This window comes from Phymastichus coffea, unplaced genomic scaffold (assembly GCF_024137745.1).
Source record: "Phymastichus coffea isolate CEN01 unplaced genomic scaffold, Cenicafe_Pcof_1.1 PCOF00016, whole genome shotgun sequence".
NCBI classification, from domain to species: Eukaryota; Metazoa; Arthropoda; class Insecta; order Hymenoptera; family Eulophidae; genus Phymastichus; species Phymastichus coffea.
In genome coordinates, this window is record NW_026706827.1 from 1,532,239 (window position 1) to 1,549,899 (window position 17,661).

General features: G+C 38.0%; 2 protein-coding genes across 2 annotated transcripts; both read left to right on the forward strand.

Moving 5' to 3' along the window:
- The first annotated feature begins 9,694 nt into the window (after positions 1 to 9,694).
- Positions 9,695 to 10,186, forward strand: LOC131675103 (uncharacterized). Its single transcript, XM_058953949.1, has one exon. The coding sequence runs from the start codon at positions 9,695 to 9,697 to the stop codon at positions 10,184 to 10,186; it is 492 nt and encodes a 163-aa protein (XP_058809932.1).
- Positions 10,187 to 10,299: 113 nt separating this feature from the next.
- Positions 10,300 to 11,792, forward strand: LOC131675104 (uncharacterized). The gene is made up of 3 exons (XM_058953950.1): positions 10,300 to 10,749; positions 11,035 to 11,408; positions 11,717 to 11,792. The coding sequence occupies exons 1-3, from the start codon at positions 10,300 to 10,302 to the stop codon at positions 11,790 to 11,792; spliced, it is 900 nt and encodes a 299-aa protein (XP_058809933.1).
- The last annotated feature ends 5,869 nt before the right edge of the window (positions 11,793 to 17,661 follow it).

Here is a 17,661-nt window from a genome sequence, read left to right on the forward strand (position 1 = left end):
ACTTGTATCGTCCGTCTCTCTCTCACGCGTACGTTTGAGTAGGCCGTGCATCGCGAATCTCTCGGTCAACGTGGGACGTACGCTATTATGGAAACAAATAACAAATAAAATCCGCTGTAATTGCCTTGAATAAGCCGGTGAATTCATTTGATAATACCAGATTTTCTCTACGTTCCCTTCTCCTTCGCAACGTTTTCTGAGAACCTACAACCATCGCTCTTCTTTGTTGTTTCGTGCTTTCGCGCTCGTTTTCAGGCTGCGCGTCCAGCACCGAGCTAGCCAAAAGAGGGAAATAGCGGTGACAGAAATTTTGTTAACGGACGGCGATTCATCTACGAAGAAATCAACAACCGTTACAACTTTGAATTGATTATCTTAATTTATAGACGTATTTTCTTTTTATTTTTATATGCCAATGTGTTACTTAGTGAATTGTTATATTTAGGCTTAAGTAAGTGAGAGCATAGTTGCTGTCAAGCAATACAATCCTAATTTGTTTTATTATTATTTTGTGAATCATTTTAATATTGCGATGTCTGTTTTTTTGATCTGGGTAACCCGAAATACTCTACTAGATTAAAAAATGTAGAGAAGAAAGATTTACGGGACGTATTTTTCGTCCGAAAATATAGAAACTCGAAGGCACGTGTATATGATACGGGTGTAGATAACAATTTGCATAGAGTTGGATCGTAGAAACGCCTCAGTCATATTAGAACAAGATGGAAATAGTTACCAATAAATTCAGCACAATAGACTTGTACAGCTATCGAAAAGAATCGGGAATCACTCGTGAATAGACAAAGATCGAGATTCGCTTGAAAAAAATCTAGAGGTAGTTCATTATATAAATGGATAACCAATGAATGTAGTAATGTTTCAGTAGAATTAGGATTCGGCATGTATGTAGCGCCGACCTGTGATTTTACTTTTGCGATCAGTCCAGAATATGGTATTATTTGACAATTTTGAGTTCCGCATGTGAGCAATCTTGAGCTTTTTGTATAGTAAATGTTGAAATAAAGAAAACGCAAAAATTGGACTTTTTTTGTCTCTCTTTTGCGTTTTACTTGGAAAGTATCAATTTCATAACAAAAGTGTATGAAAAGAAATTGTAGAACGTTTAATTTTCTACCGAAATCTATGGTTCAGATACAAAATTCGATTGCCGCGGCTGCAGGAGTCGTCAAATTAAAAAAAGAAGTAAAAAACTAGCTATATTCCGTATGTTTAAATATCATGAACAACTTTAACAAATCGATTTATGAATAAACTCATTAGAAATTTTTATTCTTGAAAAAATCGATTGCAGCAAACCCGGTCTCAATAGCTTTTGTAATTAATAAGTTGTAACGGTCCGGAAAATAATTAAATTATTCTCGCGGCCTGTCAACAAATTTATCTTCGCTGCTCGGTGCGAGGCTTATCGCCGCCCCGATCAGCTAGGCGCTTCCTGGTGTTCCGCCGCGTACGGGCGGACACGTGCTGCCCTGAAAAGGGATCGCGAAAGCGCGGCTAGCACGAGAGCGTGCGTGGATTTTAACCACGGGCGTGGGAAGGGACAAAGGTGCCTTCCTGGGTACGCCCAACACAATGGCAACACTTGAGCAGGTCAAACTGCGCTTTATTTACTTAATCAGATTCTTTTTTACACAATACCGCATGCCGAGATTTCGCTTCGAGTACTATTTTAGAGAGAGAGAGACGCTCGCTCGCGCAACTAACGCACGCTAGGTAATCGCTTACGAACGCAAAGAAACTCACCGGAAAGTAGCTGCTGCAGACAGACTACTCCTTCTCGCTAATCGCCCTCGCTATCGCCCTTGCTCGGGCGGACAAGCTCTGCTCCTCGAATCGCCCACCGGAGATGACGGTCCACGGGCTCTGGCGATCCTCGGGGATAGCGTCAAACTTTCTCGCGCACTTACACTTTTCTTTTTCCTGATCGCTTTCCTTTTCTTCGCGCGCGCACGTGACAACAGCTCGAGCTCCCAGGTATCAGTGCCCGAAAATCGTCTCCTCTCCCCACTCTACCGCCGCGGCACGCGCCTCGACGAGTCTCGCTCTGTCTCCCTCTCTGCTTCGCTTCGCGCTCGCTTGCCCGCTTGGCCATGCTCGGCCTCGTGCGCGGGCAACTTTCCGCGAAAACGGCCCCGGCCGTTATAAAGTAATGTAAATGTTGATTAAGTTTTTACGAATGAGATACACTCCTTTTGCAATCAACTAAAAGCAAAAAAAAGATTTTTCACACTTGCTGCTATTTTTTACGCAATCTATGTGAAGGCTATCAGAAGGCAAAATCGCGGTGGAGTAGAAAATGCAGCCTACTGAGAAACAAATAAATCGGTGAGGTCTAATTCATCACGCGCTCATTACTTCGATTTATGTAATCTTCTAATCAACCAATTTTGACGTTTTTTAAAATCGATATAATACATTTTAGAAAAATTGAATATCGAATTATTTCATTATTATTGTTATTCCTTAATTGATTAATATTATTACCTGATATTTGATGATACTTTTTTTCATAACACCTATATTAATTTATTATATAAATTCAAGGTAAGTGAAACACAATCATATTTGTTAAGATATAAAGGCACTTTTTATTTTTCAACATGAATAAAGATGAAACATTTAATTATTATGTAATAAAAACTAACAAATAATAATACAATAATTATGAAAATGGTATCAGTTTACCGAAAAATTTAATACATATCGTTTTTCGCTCAATTACTATCTAATAAACCGCTATCGGGATCTAAATCTTCATTCGCTCGTTCCTCACTTTTATTATAAGTAATAAAATTATTACCGCCGTGATCATAGTCATCATTAGCATCATTAGCATAATTATCATCATCATCATCATTATCATTATAGATTGTTTTATTATCTTCATCATTGTCAACGTCGTTTTCGATACTGTTCAATGTTTTGTTATTTTTTCAACTTTCGTCAACGTCTTTGTTGCCGTCATGCATATCGATGTTATCAATTGTATGAATGTTATTACAGCTTGTCTATCATACGTCCCACAGTACTCTGAACATTTCAAACCGTCTTTAACGCAACTACATCTTCTATGACGTCCGCTTTTACACTGGACACTAATATCTTTTAACCCATTAAGGACGGGACGGACACTTTTTCGTGTCCAACTTCAAGCTACCACCAAGCCAATAATTTAATTGCAAAAAAATTCGCGAACCACCGTTTCCTATGTTTTTAAGTATGCTCTTTCCGATTATTACACTTAATTTTTTCTAAAATGAGTTTTTTCATGTAAAATTATAAGATTAAAAAAAAAGCACTAAGTTTTTGGAAAAAAAAATTTTTGTGATCGAAATTTGTTTGCCTTTCGTTTTTTTTATGGGCTTAAAATTCATAAAAAAGGTGTCCATGATACCTTAACTAAAAAATATCGGCCCTACGAAAACCCAAATATATATTTTTTTTAATAAATTTACGTAAATAAACAAAAATTTCATTCACTAACTTCACCGATTTTTATCTCGAAAACTATCGACTTTCATGAAAAGTTTATAAGAACAAAAAATACTTAGAATCAGTCAAGGAACACGTCTGAATTTTTTCAACAAAGCCATTTTCGAAAAAACCAAAAATGGTCCCCAAAAATTTAAAAAAATTCAGACGTGTTCCTTAACTGATTCTAAGTATTTTTTGTTCTTATAAACTTTTCATGAAAGTCGATAGTTTTCGAGATTGTTCCGGCCGGAATGAGCGTCGCAGGGTCAGTTTTGGCCAAATTTGTTTTGACTCATTGCATAGCAGGAGGTCGTGATGTCACTCGAGGAAGGTTTACACCGGTTTCACCTAAGGGTCAACTATTGTCCATTAACTTGTTTTCTGTTTTGCTTCCTGTTTTTTGAATGAATTAATAACACTTTTGTTTTCTTTCTTTGTATTCTTAATTTTGCTACCTGTTACAACTTGCTTGGTGACGTCAGCAAACAGGCTACTACGTTCTCTGCAGACTTCAAGGGGGTAGCACTTCTCGGCGAGCTTGATGGTGGAGTGGGAGACGGCGTCGAGGCACTCACTAGAGTTGATACCAGAGACAAGCGAGCTGGCGAACCAGTTCTGTTCCTGCTCACCAGCGGATCGGTCATCTTCACTTCCGGCTCTCGCCAATACCTCCGTGCGGTCTCACGAGTTTGTAAAAACGTTCTCATTTTTTTTTTGATTATACTGTGCGGTAATTTATCTCTCCTTACTATGTAAAAGTAAAAGTGAATAAAATAGTTATTTGGAACAACGGTGATATTCCTCAAATCAACGACCCTATCACCCCCCTCCATCAAACCGGCCCTTCTTAGCGAGCGTGATTTCCCTAGAAGAGGCCACTCGACTAAAATCATCTCGCGAACAGAGATAAAAATCGGTGAAGTTAGTAAATGAAATTTTTGTTTATTTACGCAAATTTATTAAAAAATATATATATTTGGGTTTTCGTAGGGCCGATATTTTTTAGTTAAGGTATCATGGACACCTTTTTTATGAATTTTAAGCCCATAAAAAAATCGAAAGGCAAACAAATTTCGATCACAAAAATTTTTTTTTCCAAAAAATCAGTGCTTTTTTTTTTAATCTTCAAATTTTACATGAAAAAACTCATTTTAGAAAAAATTAAGTGTCATAATCGGAAAGAGCATATTTAAAAACATAGGAAACGGTGGTTCGCGAATTTTTTTGCAATTAAATTATTGGCTTGGTGGTAGCTTGAAGTTGGACACGAAAAAGTGTCCGTCCCGTCCTTAATGGGTTAAGAAGTTATTCGGCACTACTGCTATCGGACTACATACTGGCTGAAATTGTCTTCCGCTCACGGCCCACCCCAGTCTGTAGGATTAATATTATTCCCAAACCATCTCTGAATTTAACAGTAAATGCGATATAAATGCTAGATAACAGCAGCTTCTTTTGACGGCAATTACATTAACTTCACGAGATTTTTTAAATTGAAATAGCCGGTATCGCAATTCATTTAAACTTAATTTTCTAAACTGTTTTCAGTACATCGCCGCTATAATCGAAAAATCTGCTCTTTTGATGTCGGTTTTACTACTTTCACTATTATTGAAAACTAATGCTATCACTAAGCACTCCACATTATCGTTGAGTATTTTAATAATTTTTTTCCCTGATTATAAAATGCTGAGGTAGTATAACAACCGCTAAGCGCGTGAATAAATCCTAAGTTTTAATGTTTTAATGTTTTAATTTAATTTAATGTTTTAACATTGTCGAAGCTATTGGGACCGTATGATTTATTGGGAACGTTACCTTTACCCGTTTTCAATAGAAAAATATTTTTATCGCTAGGCTCAAGTAATTATAAAAACCAATATGTCTATGTCTTTGGCTTCTATAACAGCTGGTTTTTTATCGGTTGTTATACTAATAGCAATTTTTATAATTAAGGAATTCGCATCTTCGTTAGCCTGCATTGTTTGATAGCATGCCTACTCTAATTTTATACGCAATTTATCTATAAATCTACTTTTGTTATGTTCATTAAAAAAGAATTTTTCCTAGGGCAGTGTTGCTTGCATTTGCAATTCAAATTAACCATCGTAGATTACTGCGATTGTCTGCACTTTCCGCTCAACACTTTTTGTTGATTTATCTTTACTTGGACAACCGTCGAAAACTGTAAAGCTCTCTTCTGCTTTCTATCTCTTTAATTTCGAATTTTTTGTTTTCCTCATGTGTCATTTATGTTAGGTTCAGAAATGACCTTGGTTAGGTTACAATTAGAATATTTATTCAATACAAATTTGAAGTTACAGACATGAAATAATATCAATAACGCTCGCAATTACAAAAGGTACTTATCTTAACGAAAGTAGACGGTAGTTAGCTCGGCGGTCTGCAGAAGAGAGCTAGCATACAGATTCTCTCCTCATATATATACATTTTTACCTCTCTTTATTCGGAGCACAGGATAAGTGAAGCTTATTCAACCTATAAAATGGACTCTTCTCTCATGTTAGATCCTCTGAAGTGTTAAATATCAATACGAAATAATTGTGCACATCATATTATCATTACACTCAAGATACCTTTATCAAAAATGGACAAGGTATAAAAAGCTAATTCGTATTGAAAATAACTTGTCAACTCGATCTAACCCTTTATATAATAATTATTTGAAAAATTGTGGCAGGGAATTTCGGGGGTGTTGACCGTGCTCCGAGTTCTTCCGCCACAAGGCCTGTTTGGCTCTACCCTCGATTATTTAGGGCGCCAGACCGTCGGCTGATTACGGCGATCGTCGGGGGTAAGGCCAGTAGGTTATCGCGTATCCCGGTCTGCCTAACGGCGACTGCGCAGAGTGGGCAAACGGGGATACGCGTTGTATCCTCACTTCAGGTCTTGGTGTCCAACTCTCCTTCTATTTCTCCTTGACTTGGGTATGCTGGCAGCTCAGGTGATGGCTCCTTGATTCAGGTCGTGAATACGTTCGAAATCGCGCGTATGTTACCTATCGAGTGACCCGAAAATATAGCGAATTAGTGATACCCGTATGTAACCGCTCACGGCTGAAAATCACTAGCACACAGTCGAGGGGGGATATCAAAGTAAATTATATATACATAGATAATTAATCACTTTATTGATATATTAATAATTTACAAGTAAGAGGTCGGAGTGAATAGGGTAGGTAAAATCTGAATAACTGTAAATCCGTAAGGATACAATTTAATTGGAACGTTAATGATTTTCCGGTCGGTTTTCGATTAACAAAGAGAGAGGGTCAGCGGAAATAACTCAGTCGCGAATTTCCTTTGTCTGATCTTACCGCTCCCACTCGGTTTACGAAATGGCGGAAAGATCAGCACAAAATCGAATAAGCACGGTATCTTTATTCGGCTAAATCTACGTTCGTAACGAACTATTAACAAAAAGGTCAGCGCGAATAATTTAACTACTGCTTCGAATTCGTATGAACCTAATACACTCTTTAAATCTAGGAAATGGCGGAAAGGTCAGCGCAAATCCTAAATCACAATTTTCCTTGATTAGTCTTAACGTTCACGTTCAATTTGTGGAATAGCGGGAAAATCAACAACTATATAAGCACGACAATTTTATTCAATTAAACCTATGTTCGCAATAAATAATTAGCGAAAGGTCAGCGCGAATATCCTCGATCTCAATTTTCATGGGTTAATCCTAACGCTCACATTCGGTTTGCGAAATGGCGGGAAGGTCAACACAAATAACTAATCAGGACAATTTTTATTCGATTAAACCTACGTTCGTAATAAATAATTAACGAAAGGTCAGCTCGAATCCTAAATTGCAATTTTTATTCGTAACATCTAACACTTAATGAATAGTTAACGAAAGGTCAGCGCGAATCCTAAATCGCAATTTTCTTTCGTAAACCGAACACTCACTTTATATCTACGGAATGGCGGACAGGTCAGCACGATCCGATAGGCACCGGCGCCGACGGATCCACGCGTCGCGACGACCTACGGCACTGAACGATTTATTCCCGCACTCCGCGATTAAATAAAAATAAGTAGCACTTTGCCTACTTACAATTTTTCTCTTGCGGTATTGGCAAACAAAATTGGCAAAAATATCTGAAAGGCGTCTAGCGCTAATAATTCGGCAGCGAGATTATCTGATAGAGAGGCTCCTTCTATCTAGATATCCAGTGGCAAAATGGACGAGAATCGGCTTCTCGCGGTCAAAGATCGCTTTTCTTCTCCTCTTTCCGAGAAGAAATGTTATTATTGGTCGGTATGCTAATTCGGATATCGGTAGCGCCCTCCGAATATTTTATTATTGGTCCGTATATAAATTAGAAGGATACAGCGCTCTCCTTAACTCTCCTACTTTCGTCATTATTTACCCTCTCTCACCCCCCACTAAGGTAGCTATCGTTAGTTGTTGGAAAAGATCTACCCCTACTCTTATCTATTTGTCTATCCGGACGGAAATCAAATTTTATTCTAATTTGTTCATTGGTCGTGACGTCACTAGCGAATTTTGTCAGAGGTTCAAATTCGGTCAGTTAAATTATTATTTAAACCTAAAGGGGGTAGTTGTCGTTCGCTATCATAATAGGGGTGTCGGTCGCGTGCGAATTTTACACTTCGATTTTTGTTCCATGTTCATTCTTTTCCAATTTATAATTTTAATTTTATTGTCAGAGATACGTATATAATATACGCCGTTTCATTTGTAGCGCCCTCATCTTCGCATTTGCATATTATTCTATCTATTATTTTATATCGTCTGTCTCGCTCGCTCTTGTTTCGTCTATTTCGCTCGCTCTGTATCGCTCGCTCTGTCTCAGTCTGTCTCGCTCGCTCTTGCTTAGTCTGCTTCGCTCGCTCTGTCTCGCTTGCTCTGTCTCAGTCTGTCTCGCTCGCTCGCTCTCAGTCTATATCGGCGCTTCAAGATGGCCGCTCAGTTCCTAGCGCGTACGCCTCGTGTCCTTGTGCCGGTTGTTGGAGCGCCTCCTGGGGCGCTCCCGTGTCGGTTCTGTGATGTTCCCCCGGGTGTTTGTGTGTGGTTGCTGGTATTCGTGTGTGTGGCGCTCAGGATGTCGCCGATGGTGTTCGGCAGCCCGACACAGCTGATTGCCGGCTGCCACTTCATCGGCGATTTTCTGCTCGCCCCAGGAGTGTCAGTGCCTCGGGAGTGTTAGTGTTGGTGTCTGGGAGTGTAACGGATCTGCATGTGTCGTCAACATGCATTTCTGTTGCATTTCCCAGTCAAGTTTTGCATTTTTCTTTTGCCGGTCGGCAACACGTGGTCGGGAGTGTATGTGAGTGAGTGTGTGCGTGCGCTCTCTTTTTATGTGGTGCGCTCCTTTTTTTCTGTCTGCTCTTTGAGCGTCCGTCGGATAGCGTTAGACAAGTTTGTTTCATCCATATCTCCGGCGTGGTCGTTCGGACATAAAAAAGAGTAATTGTTCGGTATAGGGCGCGTTTAACTTTATTTTATACAACCGGTTACGGGGCGGCAAGGGACGGGGATGGCCTTTCTGAGGTGTTGCAAATAATGCAGCACTCAGGAAAGGCCTTGTAATGTACCGCATTACAAAATATTTTTAAAAAATTGAAATCTATAACGATTGGTGGCGTGCACTTTCTCTCCAAGTGTTGGCCAGAAGTTTACCGTTTTATGCAAAAAAACTTCATAATTCTGAAATGAATTGCTGGAGAATTTATGGCCATCTGCAATAAACACATTAAACGTCGACAGTCGCGCGTCAGCGTTAATGAGTTTATTTAAGGGAAAACGCGCGCCCAACTTTCGTTTTTTTTTAATGTCAACCCGCGGTCCCAGCTACCCTTTCCACGGACCTCGTGGGAGGGACTTGCCCTTTTGACTGGATTCTTCCGAGGATAAACGCGAGGTAGTTGGGGCGAGCCCTGGCACTCTAGCCCGAACCCGAGACCAGCTAACAGCTCGGCCTTCTGCCAGCTTCGCGGTTTACGTTCTGCCGAGTCGCGTTACATTTGTAAGTCTTGTTTTGAATTAAATAAAGTTATCCTCACACCAACTAAAAGTTTATTTCACCCTGCGCCCACGGCGACAAATTGGTGACCCCGACGTGATCTGGGTGAAAAAGTGTAACGTGTGGAGTGAATCGCCATTCAAATCAGTGCTACATAAATTCTTTTAAACATCTACAACCATGACGGACGACGTTGCCGTCGCCGCTACTGTTGCTCCGATCGTCAACGTACAAACGCCACGACATTTCCGTGCTCCACCGTTCACGGAAAGCAACGTGAAATTATGGTTTCGGCTCATGGAGGTTGCATTCAAGAATGCCAGCATCACAGATGACGAGGCCAAATACTGCCAATCTGTCGCAGCTTTGACGCCATGTGCCATCGCGAAAGTGGAAGATGTCCTCGTCAACGCACCGAACCAAGGCTTATACGACGATCTGAAGGTGAAGCTGATCGAGCGTTTCACCGAATCAGATAGCGCGCGCGTACGCAAGTTGCTCGAAGGCGAGGAGATGGGAGACCGCAGTCCTTTCGAATTTTACCGGAGCATGAAGACGCACGCGACGTCGTCAACGACTGACGAGTTCATTCTTCAGGTATGGAAGACTCGTCTACCCTTGCAAGTGCAAGCTGTCATGGCAGCTTCCAACGAGTGTAACATGTGCCGCTGACTCGAGCGCGAGAGCGACCGATCCTGCTGGTAGCGCTCGTGAGCCATGTGTTCGGTTGCGAGCGGGCTCGCGAGGCCGTCGTAGGGGGGTGTTGCTTGCGTGACGAAGTAGAGATGTATTTGGAGAAAATGTGTCAAGCAGGAATCATTGAACCAGCTATAAGTCAGTACTGTAATCCCTTTCGAATCGTACGTAAAAGCGACGGTGCGATACGGGTGTGTCTCGATGCAAGAAACCTAAACAAATATTTAGAAGAGGACCACGAAGCACCACCAATAATAACAGACATCATGCAAGTGTTTTTCAAATGTAAATATTTCTCGAAGATAGACATGACGATGGGCTACTGGCAAATTTTACTTGATAAAGAATCACGACCACTGACTGCATTCGTCTTTAAGGGTCGAATGTATCAATTCATACGCGTACCTTTCGGTATAAGCACAGCGAGTAGTGCTTTCATTCGAGCTTTTACAATGGCGTTATCGAACCAGGCTCCCATCATGAACATTTTCGAAAGACAACCAGAGGGAGAAAGCAATACTGAGAAAGAAAACAATCAAGTCAGTGTTCCAAACGGAATAAATATACATAAATACTCAGCAACTTATGTCGATGATTGCGCAATCGGTACTCAAACATTCGAAGAACATATTTTGGTTTTGCAAGTCATTTTCTCAAAATTGATGGCAAATGGTTTTACAATAAATTTAAAAAAATGCAAATTTTTATTAGATAAAATAAAATTCCTAGGATTTATCGTGTCATATAACGGGATAATTCTTGAGCCAGAACGTGTCGCGATAATAACTAATTTTGAAAATCCTAAAAACAAACAACAATTACAGCACATACTTGGAGTATGTAATTATTACCAACGTTTCGCAATAAAACACAACAATTTTATATCACTGTTTCGAGATTTATTAAAAGATAATTCAGAATGGTTATGGACCGAACAACATACTCGCGCCTTTGACGCACTAAAGCGAAATTTTACTCATACTGTTTGCTTGAGTCATGTTATTCCGAACATCCCATTTAAAGTTCAAACAGATGCAAGCAATAGTGGTATAGCAGGTATTTTATATCAAATAGATGAAAATAAGGAACATGGCATAATTTCTCTTGCCAGTAGATGTTTAACACAAACTGGAACAAAATATACAACGACAGAATTAGAGCTTCTAAGCATCGTGTATAGTATTGCGAAATTCAGAAGGTTTTTAGTGGGCCGGACTTTTGAGATCGTAACGGATCATAAAGCGTTAACATTTCTGAATTCGACCGTATTTCACAATTCACGGCTGATAAGATGGTCTCTGTATTTACAGCAATACTTATACACCGTAGTACACTGTAGAGGCAAGGACAATACAGTAGCTGATCTTTTGAGTCGTAATCCCGAAAGTAAATTCAAGGAGTATACACAGGAAACTCTCATGATTTCATCCCTTTATAATTATAGTTTACCAATGATAAAGAGTGACGAAGTATCTTCATTGATAATAATGGCATTGTTTAATGCAGATACCTCATTAAAAAAAATCATGAAGAATACAGCAGAAAAGCAAAATCAAGACCCAGCTTGCCAAAATTTTCTTAAACAACTAAATAATAAAAATAGAAAACACGAACATTTACAGGTTTACGACAATGTATTATTCATGAAAGAGCATAAATCGGAAACATGGCGTATCGTAATACCAAAGGAAATAAAAGACGAAATAGTGAAGCTCACCCATTTTCAATTAGGTCACCCTGGAGTATTCAAAACAGTGTCATATCTAAAAAGATACTATTATTGGCGTACTATTGTTACGTCTCGTGCATCAACTACGAATAGCTAATGAATGAGACGTTCCAATATGTTGACTAGTGGTCGGATATGTCTCACTTATAATAAATATATGTGGAAATGTATGTCTGATAATTGTACTACCTTGATAATCGTAGCCTTTAATTGTTGATAAAATGTAGCAGGCTCTAACTGCTTGTTGAATTGTATGAATGTAGCAGGCTCTAACTGCTTGTTGAATTGAATAAATGTAGCAGGCTCTAACTGCTTGTTGAATTGAATAAATGTAGCAGGCTCTAACTGCTTGTTGAATTGAATAGGATAGGTTGTGAATAATACTTGCACGATATTACTTGTAACAGTCGCGAGTTTATTAAGAAAAATGATCACCAATTGTCGGACCGGTGTGTACGGAGTAAAGATAATTTCTGCTCACCTTTCGGGTGGTTCGTCTTATATACATAAATTTGTGCTTAATAAATCGCTGATGTTTCTTGTGTAGTTGAGTAATTTTCTTTTTGAGTTCATTGTGTGTTGTGTAATGCTGAGTATGGTCTTTGTGTTTTGCTGCTGTATCGTTTTCTGGTGGACGTGTATATAGTTTTGATTTTACGAAATTCGGGATTGCACTTTTAAAGAATGTAAATGAGTAAAGATACGTCTTGAGACGTAACACCTCGGGGCATAAGATATTGCAATTAATGTATTGATTGCAATGGTTGTTTTTCGGTGAAAAGATTATTTCGTTATGTGCATTTCCGAGTTTCGGAAGTGTTGGAATTTGATTGCGTCGGTGGAATCATTTTTCTGCAAGGTGTACAAATTATTTGGTATATAAAGGCTGCGTCGCTTTGATAGTTTACAAAGTGTTCTCTGCGCTTGTGACCAGAATTCAACATGTATGGTTTCTCGAGAAAACGCCGTTCGATGGTTTGCGTAAGTATTTTACAATTTGATTTCTTATTCATTTTTATTATTATCATTATATTTCTTTGTTCTAGTTTGTGGATTGGCAGCATTCTCGTGCAGTAAAGAAGGCCAGACGGGAGGGCTTGCCTTTACCGGTCGCACCTAAGCCTGGGACCCGAAAATATGTGAGAATAGATGTAAGTGTTTTACAATGTATGTTTGTATATTGGTATATTGATATGTCTGATTAATTTGTTTCCTATTTGTTAGTTTCAAAGATGGCAGTTGGTGCGTACTCTGAGGCATTGCGATCGAGTGACGCAGACGGCCTTCTTCTTGGGAGAGTATGGTCCAGACGAGGACACTTGGAATCTGCGCGAATTATTTTTTTATGATTTATTAGTGTATTGCAATGGTTTTCGTCGAGTATGCGTGGAGGTGTTTAGTGAGTTTTATAATGTAATCATAGGTCCTAGTGTAGATCATCGATACAATTGTAATTGTATATAAGTGTAAATGTAAACATAATTGTAATTTTGTAAAAATATATTTTTCTTTTGTTTTTTAGATAAGGAATTTGTTTTTAATTTAGATTCCTAAAGCGGATATCTCGCTTCCCTCCCCGCTTAAAATGTGGCCATGACGTAAAGCATTTGGGGTACTGAACGACATGACAATTAGATTTTTGTTGAAAATAGGTCATGTTTGTATTTGATTATTGTTGATTCGAGAGGTAAGTTTTGTTGAGGAATAGGACAGTGGGTATCAGAGTAGATTTGTATCTTGACGTCTGTGTCGTTCAGGTTTGTGTGTATTGTGTCTAGTTCAATTTCTGCATTTTGTTTATTAATTTTTGTCATACTGTTGTGGTTTTGTCGTCCTAGTATCATTAGCAGGTGGGTTATTGAGCTGAAGAAGGCCCATAGTAGGTTCATAGACCAGCCATAAACCATGTGCAGCGTATATCCTCTGATGATGGTGTCAATCGTCAGTTTTATTATTTGCAGTAATATTAATATCATTATGATTACTGATGAGATTGATCCGCACGTGATTAGTTTGTTGAATATGTGATTCCACGTGCTTTCAGCCAATTTTGTAAGTGTATTTTCTGTAAAGATGTCCTTTGTTGTTCCTTCTCCTGATATTTCTTTAGCTATAATATTTAACAGAGATGCTTTTTCCATGGGGAACATTATTTGTTGTTGTAATTGGTCTAATTCTTGTTGTGAGTATATGCCGCTAGTTGCTAATGAATCTATGGATTCAAATTTCCATTTTATGTTTGTGTTAGGTTTGAGTGCTTGTGGTGGTATTGTTTCCATTGGTTTGGGTGTTAGTTTTATCCATTTGCTGTTTACTTTGTAGTATGTAGGTATTATGGAGTTGCAGTTCATTGGAGTACCTCTTCTTTTGAGGATATGAGTTTTTGGAGTAAGAAACCAGGTTTCGTTGCCTGAAATTACTGGTAATTCATTGTAGCATTCGTTAAGGTGCTGTGCCTTCACTACAGTAGGGGTGCATTTTATGACATGAACTGCTTCTCCTGCGATCCTGGCAATGTATCCAGGTTTCTTCATGATGTTGTATGCGAATTCGTCAGGGGAGAGGGTTGTAAGAGATAGGGAGTTTTGTATTGTTTTCCTCTCTACTTCACACCTATCTGTAATGATTTTTCTGTAAAGATTGTTCAGTTGTCTGCCCAAATGCTTTTCGACATATACAAATTTAGAATTTACGTATGTGAATAAATCTATGTTGACCTTGTTTTTGCTAGTAACAGTGTCTTTATTGAATTTGTATTTGTTGAAATTATTGTTTTCTTCCGCGATAAAGAGTTTTGGGTGTTCTGTTCTTATGAACTCTCTGTAGCATTTCAATATTTTATCTTTGGCTGTTAAAGCAAAGGTCGTGTCGCTAGTATTTACCATGTATATTATGTCGTCATTGTGTGTGTTAAAGTATTTTGTTACTGGACCTTTATATAAAATATCGTAAGTGTTAGTAAAACATTCTTCCTGAGGTAAAATGTCCCAAAATGTATAACCCCCGTCAGTCTACGCAAGTTGTGTCTGAAAATTTACATATCGTTCTTGAGCTTAAATGTAATTTATCGTTACTCAGACAAATTTTCGCATAGGCTTGTATTAATGTGATTTTAATTGTGCCTTGAACAAGTACCTTACTCCATGATCCGAACCTGTCTACGTAGGCTACGCCGCTGCAGCTTCCTGCATCGCCAGCGAAGTCTATGCCTTTGGTTGTTGTGGCGTTTATTTTTAAATCAGCAATCGTATGAAAATTGTCATACTTAAAAATTCTCGTTTCGTGGCATTGTTCATGGCTCAATTCATACAAGTATTCCTGTTCTCCGTTTTGTTCAGGTTCAAGGCGTCCGAATAGTCCGCATTGGTATACTGTCCGATGGATTTCAATTTTGCATTGATGTACTGGAATATTTCTAAATTCGGCTGCTTGGATAAGTTCTATATTTGCTATTGTTGAGTTTCTGGTTTCGGTTTTAAAGTCGCATTCGTCAGCGTCCAGTAGAGAGAATGTTGTGATGTTTGTGTTTGTGGTGCCGCAGTGATATCCAATGTATGCATAAGTAATTTGAAAAAATGTAATGAATAACGTTATTTTTGAATACATGATTTGTTTGTCCTAAAACAGAGAAAGGTTTATCATTTTATATACTTTTGTGTAATATTAATTTATTTGCATGAACTGTATTCGGTTTTCCACCCTTATTTATTGTTACATTATATTTGTCTGTGATGTTTAATATTTCAAAAGGACCCAGGTTTTGATTCTTTTCTAATTTTCCTGGTTTAGGTTCTTTAATGAGCCACACTTGATCTTCTATTTTGAAATTGCAAGGGTTTATGTGGCGATCATAATATTTTTTTGATTTTTCTTTTGCTATTATGAGGTTTTCCCGCGCTAAGCATGCAATATCCTGCATGTTTTGTATAAGTGTGGATAGATAATTATTAAATGTTGGTAATTGTTCTGAAGTTTTTAACGGTTCACTAGATGGTAACCATGGTGGATAAGCGAAGACCAGTTCATGCGGAGTGAATCTATGTGCGCTGTGAACGCTTGTATTGTAATGAAATTGGGCTAATTCTAATAAATTGTCCCATTCAATTTTTTTACTAGAAAAATTTTTTAAATATTCACAAAGGGGGTGATGTGCTCTTTCTAGGGAGCCGTTTGATTGTGGTGAAAATGCGGTGGTTTCTATTTTTGCAAATTTAAATCTACGAGCAATGGCTTTTAAAATTTTACTTGTAAAGTTTTCTCCTCTGTCGGTGAGGACTACTTTTGGTGAACTGAAAATACATATAAATTTTTTAATTAGGGCATCTGCAATTGTTTCTGCCATTTGATCACTGAGTGGAACAACTATTATGAATTTTGAGAGGAGGTCTTGTATAGAAAGAATGTATTTGTTCTGATTATTAGTAACGTTTAGAGGTCCTACTATGTCCATTGCGATTTTGTCGAATGTTTTCATCATTGGCTGTCTAATTTTTATTCTTTTTAGTTTGTTTCTTTGACAAATTTCACAATTTTTAATACGGTTCTCTATATCAGTTTTCAGATTTTCCCAATAGTATTTGTTCTTTATTCTGTTCCATGTTCTGTTGATTCCCGAATGTCCTCCTAGTGCGCTTGAGTGATATTGGTCGAATATATTGTCTCGGTCTGTGAGTTTTACGTAGTCGATGTAATTTAGGCAAATGATAATTTTAGTTTTAGAATTTTTGAATGTTGTTGCTAGAATGTTTTCTATTTCGATCCAGTGTATGTTTTTTAATATTAGGTCTTTTGACTTGCTGAATGTTTTTATTCTCTTGCGAATTATTAATGTTCTTAATAATTTGAAGAGGCTTTTGAGATTTTCCTTTATCCTCATAGCGGACTGTCTCGTGTCAAGACAGGCTATGAAGATGTTTTTTGTTCTTGACTGTATTATTTCAATTTCTTGGGGCTGTAGATTTTTGTCTGCTTGTATATGTTTGATTTTCATTAGACTTTCTGTTGTGTTATCTAATGATTGATGTTTGTAATCGATAAAATGTATAATGTTGTCTTTTCTTGATTCGATGGGTTTTTTCGTAAATCTTATGTTATATTGTTTCTGTGTTGTATTTTCGTCATTTTCCATATGTACTTGTGTTTGTGTAATATTTTTATTTCTATTTCTTTTTTCTTTGTCTTGTTTTCTTATTATTTTGATTTGTTCCTCTTGTTTTTCTTGTTCATTTGTTACTATTTCTTTTGATTCTTGTTTTGCTTTTTGTGCTCTGGTAACTGCGTTTATTTTTATATTTTCTATCGGATTTCGTGAGAGTGCATCGGCATTTGTATTTATTTTGCCAGGTTTGTAGATAATGTCATAATCATAATCTGCCAGTTTTAGTCTCCATTTTTGTACTCTTGAATTGTTGTCTGCTGATTTAAAGGATAACAATGGTTTGTGATCACTAACGACGGTAAATTTGTTTCCATATATGTAATTCTTAAATGTTTTTATTGCGAATACTATGCCAAGTGCTTCTTTTTCGTATGTATGGTATTTTTTCTCTGCTGATTTTAAGATTCTTGATGCGAATGCTATTGGTTTGTCGTCACCGATCTCTCCTTGAGAGAGTACACAACCCAGCGCGTAGTTTGAAGCGTCTGTTGTAATGATGAATGGTTTTTCCATATCTGGGTATTGAAGAACTGGAGTTGTGCATAGGGCGTTTTTTAATTTTTC

Excerpts from the sequence above, each read along its gene's own strand:
- LOC131675104 (XM_058953950.1), top strand. The coding sequence starts at position 10,300 with ATGTATTTGGAGAAAATGTGTCAAGCAGGAATCATTGAACCAGCTATA. Across the intron at positions 10,750-11,034 it reads CTGAGAAAGAAAACAATCAA|CACATACTTGGAGTATGTAA; the intron begins GTCAGTGTTCCA and ends CAACAATTACAG. Across the intron at positions 11,409-11,716 it reads AGTATTGCGAAATTCAGAAG|ATACCTCATTAAAAAAAATC; the intron begins GTTTTTAGTGGG and ends TGTTTAATGCAG.
- LOC131675103 (XM_058953949.1), top strand. The coding sequence starts at position 9,695 with ATGACGGACGACGTTGCCGTCGCCGCTACTGTTGCTCCGATCGTCAAC.